The following is a 6,911-nucleotide window of genomic DNA, read 5'->3' on the forward strand; positions in this document are numbered from 1 at the left end:
AAGTTTTATTTTTTGATGCAATACTTTGGTAAAAAACCCTTATTAATAATAAGAATTTATTCTTTGTGTAAGGTTCTGTATCTCTGCTAAAGGCTGAAGAAAGTACCTGTGAAAGCTGATAGAGGAAAACCTAAATTGAAAAAAAAAGTGACTTATTGGGCCCTGTTAACTCTTTAGGGGTGAAACCTAATATCTAAGCACATTGGGATCTGATAATTTTTTGAGTAAATAAAAATGGCTGCACAATAGCTGGAATTTTAAACTAACTCGTCTAAGTTCCCCGTCTGCCGCCTTAGATTAATTGTGTTGTTGTGCATGTGGTCTAAATTGTAAAAAATTATTAACAGATGGATTTCTTACTGTGGCACATATTATACCTTGCAGATACTTGGTTACTTTGACTATGCTTTCACAGCCATCTTTACTGTTGAAATCCTGTTAAAGGTAACGCATTGTTAATTGATCCTTGTTAGCGCAAAAGCAGCTTTAGCAATAATGTTTGTAACTTTTTGTTTACCTTCCAGATCCTAGGGTATGCAGATTATGTCTTCACTAGTATGTTTACATTTGAGATCATTTTGAAGGTAACAGGTTTTTAAAGGAAGTTTGTTTAAAAGGATTTTCCTTGTGTGTCACCTGCCAAGAAAAGGCACTTGAAGTGTTCTTCGCCTTTTCTCTAAGCGATCAAAGCTAAACTTTTTCTAAACCAGAGGAGATTTTTTATTTGACAGTTCCTCATAGTTTTGATTGGTTATTTTTTACCATTGGGTGCATGAAGAAGCTGATTTTTTTATCATTACATCAATTTAATAATGCATTTTTTACCCTTTTTAAACTTACAGTTATCAGAAAAGGGAAAAATAATTCACTGCGCATGAGCTTTTCCTTCTCCTTGCTCTGGCATTTCCAAAAGAGATAATCAGTCTTAAGGAGGGAGCATGTAATTTCTCATTTCTTTTGCTGAACTATATTCACAGAGCTAAAATAGTAGATAACTATTTTCTTGCAATAGGACTTGCAAGATATCTTGCATTTATCTATCTACATACTAAGATACTTTGCATTTATCTTGGGCATACATTTAAATACACAGAAAGGCATAAATATGCTTGCTTAAATGTATTACCCATGCATGATTCAAAAATTGGCATTTTAATGTATGGTTTGTGTACTGATTATTAAGAATATCCATTGGGGTTACTCAGATTTTAGATGTATGAGGCTTATTCTGGCGAAGAAGCCATATAACAGGATTAAGTTCGCATGTAAGAAAATCCTGTACGAAAAAAATAAAAATTTTGGTGGGAATTTGTGAGATACCTTTTCAGAGATTCACACGTGATTCCTAATGTTTTTGTGCTGTGCATATTCACTGTGAGTTTTTGGCTGAGTAACCCTGAACTCTACACTTAAAAATTTTTGGTACACTAAGAAATCTGTACATAAACTTTGCATTTCCAGTTGAGAATTAAGCTTAACAAAATCTCTTCTCCCAGCTTTTGCTCATATTGCTGTGCAACTCTTCATAGTGTAGTTTGAGTAATACTAATTGATGCGATATTTGGGCTGTTTACAAGATAAGCTGTACTGTAAGTACTAGACTATTTTAGAGTTTAGAGTTGCTTGCAAATATTCTCCCAGACTTAAGTTTATCCCCATATTTCTTGTTTTCAGCAGTGAGCAGCTTGCTATAGAACTGGATTAGTATTAGAAATCTGTAGCGTTCTACAATAAATATACTTTTTTTTGCTGCTAGAGGAAAGCCAAAGTAAAGAATAGAGCAGAGAAGAGAACTATAGCATTAAATCGAACTAGTTCCTAGCTCTGAATCGGAGAAGCCATACAAAATACGTTACTGCTCTTTCTGTGGCAGAAGAGAGTTTGTAAGCTTCCACATCCTCTGAACAGCAGGTTGTGTGGCTCCTGCAGTTCCCGTTGTGTTTCTCTAAGAGACAGAGGTATTACAAAGCATGGCACAAAGCGGCATAACGGGATGTGTTAAGAAAGGCAACATTCCTACTAACCGCAAAAGATTCTGACACTGAGTGACTGGAGAGTTGTCCAAGGGAAGCAGGAAGATCTAGAGCTTGGGCCGTTGAAATCTGGCAGTGTAAAATATTACAAAGAAACAAGAAGCCCCATCACAGCCAAAATGTTGATGCTCCTGACTCCACTTGCTTCAGGAAGCTCTGTCCTGCAGCGCCCTCACATGTACTTATAAAGGAGAATAAGCTGTACCGTAAAAAATGCAACAGCAGAACGTGACACACGTATGTATACACACATGAAGTGCCTGCTTTACTAACATGCCTCAGATGCTGGCTTTGCTTGCTTATGGCTGGAGTCCTCCATGTCTTCTGTGCTGGGTTTTGAGCTGTGCTTTCCACAGTATCGAAGTAATACAGAAGCTGTGTGTGTTCTGCAAAGAGTAAAATACAAGACTAGACCTGCAGTAACAGTAGCTTCCTTAATTTCCAGGCAAAAAGTATATGACACTGAAATTAAGATAACCAGAGGCAGTATTATCAGCTGCAATGAAGAAACTCATAAATGTCCCAAGCCCGAGCATTAAAACAGAATAACTCAGCATGTGGGGAGTCTCCCTGTGCTCTGCCTTATTGGCTGCTCTGCAGCCATGAGGATTTCCACACTGTATGATGTCAAGTATGTGAATGAGGATACGAATGACAGAAAAGCTGCTCTATCAGTTGAAAGCATTTCAGAATTCTCTTCTGGAATCCCTACATGGTGGTGAAATCCAGTTTACCGTCCTGTTTGCAGTACTTGGGATACACGAAATCATCAGAACAAAGGTCAGGCTAGAGCCCTGTGCTTTTAACTGTGCCCCAGCTCTGCTGTCCCCACAGCATTTAAACCAGTCCCCACTGATGTGGAATTACAGGCAGCAGGAAAGGAGTGGCTCTGGTGGTGCCCTAGATGCTCAGCTCCGCGAGTGCCCAGAGCATCGGCTCTGCTAACAGCCGTGGGACAGTGCTCACCACCTCAAATCCGCTCTAGACTTTGCTTTGGTTTTGATCTGTGTGAAGGATAGAATGATTTCCTGCAGAGGGTTAGAGTCAAAAACTTCTGCTGGGCTTTGGAGTGATTGAAATGAGCATCTTCATGTAAAGATGAGGAGAAAAGTACTTCACTTGTATTTTAGGTCAATTTGTCTTTACTTTTGTCTGGAGTCTTTATATGGAACTTCGTGTTGCTAACTGGTTCCATACTGCAGTGTAAATCAGTACTTGTAAGCAGATACAAGATTGGTATTCAGGGCTATTTTAGTGTCCAACTCCCACTTACTTTAATGAGTTTAGCCTTACTCTGGAGAGCTTGGAGTTTACTGGAAAATTTATAATTCTCGTGTCATGGCATAGGTTAAAGCTTTAGGATTATAATTTTTCCAGTTTTGAATAAATACTTAGTATTATGATCACGACAACGGAAAGTTTAACATGAGATTAAGAGAAGGGCTCTTAAGAATCAGATCGCTTGCAGATCTGAGGCTTTCACTGATGCTGATGGTTTTCATGCAAAAGGCCTGCAAGTTTGGGCACACAGGCAGTGGCACAGGAGCCCATTGATGGTAGCTCTTTTCTGTGTTGTTGAACAATCTTGAAAGATTTAATAGACTGTGGCAACAGGAAAGGAAATAAAATCTTTTTATCCCATCCTGAGAAGCTTAACAGAAAGTAATGGGTTTAAAATGCACAGCCAGTATCAGATGTTCTCTGACTGGCATTGAGTTTCCTGCCTGTGAAAAACAGTGAGTTACCTGAGAGTACTTGGGTCTTTTTAAGAGGAGATTAAGGCTGAAGGAATTAGAGACCATGTGTTTCATCTGACTACTAGCTATTTTTCAAAGGAGTATCATTATTTTAATGTCAAGTTTTTAGTTTCAGTCCTAATCCGTAACTACGGAAAAACCCATGCAAAATGCTGAAGTGCAGATTCTGTACTTCCAACGGCTTAACTGGATTCCTCTGCCTTTTTTAACTGGTACTTAACTCACCATTATGGTAAGACTCTAATTCATAGATTTAGAAGCCAAATTAAGCTTTGTGATACCTGAGAATATCTGCCCAGATTCTGTCTACAGCTGTAATTCACAGAGCCTCTGTCACTGGTGCCTGATGGAACCTACAAATGAAGCATGCAGATGCCTTCAGAAGATAGCCTCTGTGTGCTTCTTCCGCCAGAATCTAGGCACAGAGATCAAAAATCAAAGAGAAAGTCCAATAAGGAGAGCAATGTTTGATATTCCCCACAGACCAGCAAAACTTGGGGACCCTTGTCCGCACGTAATACAGCAATCTGTGGCGATCTACAGAGTAATTCCAAGATACTCACTCATGATCTTGGGCTCCTGTGAGCAGAGCGCAAATAGCTGTGTAATGCTGCCTTACGGTGGCCTGGTGTTGCTTCTGTACCAGATTTGACTCTCAGGTTTTTGCAGTATGTTTTCAGCTCCTTCAATTCTCAAGACAGTGTGAATGATCAGAGTCAGAATCTGGACCTTACAGTTCAGTAAGCATGAAAATTTTATGGTTCTTGTGGTCATTTTTCTACCAAAGGCCAGATCAATTCAGTGTAATCACCTCAGTCTAATCTGTTCTTACACAAAATGCAACATTTGTTGACACCAGGAACAACACATTTGCTGGTGTTGTTTGAGCAGAATTTTTATCACTTAAATGAAAGATTTAACGTACTTAGCAGGAGCAGTTTATGCCTCCGTTGCTTTTAGAAAGTGAGATAATGCTGTATGCATTCACACTCTAGGCAAGTGTCTTGTAAACAGCCTAAATGTGAATTTGGATAAATTAAAATATAGACTAAACTTGTAACAATTCTGTTTTTAGATGACAGCATTTGGAGCATTCCTTCATAAAGGGTCCTTCTGCAGGAATTATTTTAATTTGCTGGATCTGCTGGTTGTGGGTGTTTCTCTGGTATCATTTGGTATTCAGTAAGTACTATACTTATAATGTGAATGACTGATTTTTGCTTTGAGGTTTTATAGTGAAATCAGTGTTTCAGCTCCTTTCGTTGCCCCGTTGTGTGTGGGTGTGCATTATCAGTATTCACTGTTGGGACTGGCAAGAGGAGATTGTTTAATTTACGTGGAGAGTGTTGTAACGCATTACTAATACAGGTTGGAAACAAATTACTATTTCCCACTATTACCAAGAGAACAGGAAAGATCACCCTGACGCTGTATTGTATAGCAAGTAATTCCTGGAGCTTCAGGAAGTGTGTATATCCTCTTTTGTGCTATTGCCACGTCTACGGTCTAGTTCCGTGAACTTGCTCTTTCAGCATTGACCTACTGGGATATGTGACTTGGCAGTATTTGAAGGGGAGAGAAGTACCTTAATCAGGACTGTGAGTCGTGCTGAAGAGATTTATTTGCTTTGTTTGCATCAGACTAAACATAATGAAAGAGTCTGAAGGTGCTTGAGTCACTGAGCAGTTGTGCCTCGTTTGAAATCTTCTGCGAAAGCTGTAGTGACTTAGAAAAGAGCAAGGGATGGGTGTCAGTTAACTGCTTCCCACCTGGCATTCTGTTCCTGCCAGAACACCTATTAGACACGCTGTGTTTCGCAGTGCCTTCTTTAACAGGCTCTCCGCTATTTCCTCAAATGCAGTCCTAGCTACTTAAAGAGAACGTGCGTCATTTGAGACCTTTTCATCTCCAAATGGTTGGAAATTAAGATATTCATTGATTTATACAATGTCTTCGAAAAAGCTTGTCAACACTCTGGGGACTGTTTTGTTCCTGACTAAACTTTCACTGCAGTACAGTGTCAGACAAGGTTCTGAGCTGTTAGCTCCCAAGTTGCTCCAGAAATCAGAGTCATTCTTACGGTTTTTATGATGTTGATACTCTTTTCTAATATTAATAAAGGATCAATAAAGAAATTCTACTTTTAAATCTTATATATATATCTCAAGACTTTTTTGACATTTCACATGTAAGGAAGTTGCAAGAACATTGTTATTCTTGGTAATAAAATCAGTTACCTTGAAAGTAACAGAATAATTTTTTTTTTCCCCCTAGATCCAGTGCTATCTCAGTTGTGAAGATCCTCAGAGTTTTAAGAGTCTTGAGGCCTCTAAGGGCAATAAACAGAGCAAAAGGACTTAAGGTGTTTATTTTTATTTCTCTAAGTTATATTTCTGTTGGCCTGGTTCTTCAGTCCTGCGTCAGGTTAAAGATTCTTGCGCAAGAAAAATTGCTCAGGGCAAGGATATAAATCCGTTTCTGATTCTTAACATACCAGGCCAGGCTCTGCCCACAGTTACAGTGGTTTGTATGTAGAGGAGCAGCAGTGCACGGAGAGCAGATTTTGACTGTAATACTTGCTGTGAACCACATGTCAGAGCAATATTTTAATTGTTTTTCCATACTGCTTATGTAATTTTTAGTCAGTTGATGGTTTTGGGTCTGTGTCAACAGACTTACAGACAAATTTAGACAACAAGTGTATTTATGGTAGTAGGTATAATACTGAGAACACAAAAATAGTCATCTTAAAAAATAATCGATGTGATAAAATAGACTTTTATGGTGCATATTCTGTGATACTAAGTGACAAGTATTAAAATATGTATATTTTTCTTTTTTTCCAGCATGTTGTTCAATGTGTCTTTGTGGCTATTAGAACGATCGGTAATATCATGATAGTTACAACTCTGCTGCAGTTCATGTTTGCTTGTATTGGAGTGCAGCTGTTCAAGGTACGTACACACTCAGGATTTACACGGCATCAAGAAAAGCAAAGCTGAGTTGAATTCTTGGTGGCTTGCCGCTGGAACTGTGTTGATTCTGTTCTGAACCAGTCACAGTATAATCTGTTTATTTTGCATATTCTGTGTTTTGTCATGCTTTTTGTTTTTCTGTGTAG

The 6,911-nt window shown here is 38.7% G+C and overlaps 1 protein-coding gene across 1 annotated transcript in view; it reads left to right on the forward strand.

The window, feature by feature from the left end:
• Window positions 1–6,911, forward strand: part of LOC104496602 (voltage-dependent L-type calcium channel subunit alpha-1D) — a gene marked incomplete at both ends in the record, with an annotated part of 98,359 nt that overhangs the window by 56,549 nt on the left and 34,899 nt on the right. Inside the window, 4 exons of the mRNA XM_010139746.1 lie at window positions 525–584; window positions 4,866–4,972; window positions 6,065–6,152; window positions 6,637–6,791. Of these exons, the coding sequence (XP_010138048.1) occupies window positions 525–584; window positions 4,866–4,972; window positions 6,065–6,152; window positions 6,637–6,791 (410 nt within the window). The remainder of the gene's footprint in view (window positions 1–524; window positions 585–4,865; window positions 4,973–6,064; window positions 6,153–6,636; window positions 6,792–6,911) is intronic.

Source organism: Buceros rhinoceros, unplaced genomic scaffold (assembly GCF_000710305.1).
Source record: "Buceros rhinoceros silvestris isolate BGI_N320 unplaced genomic scaffold, ASM71030v1 scaffold12267, whole genome shotgun sequence".
Classification (NCBI taxonomy): domain Eukaryota; kingdom Metazoa; phylum Chordata; class Aves; order Bucerotiformes; family Bucerotidae; genus Buceros; species Buceros rhinoceros.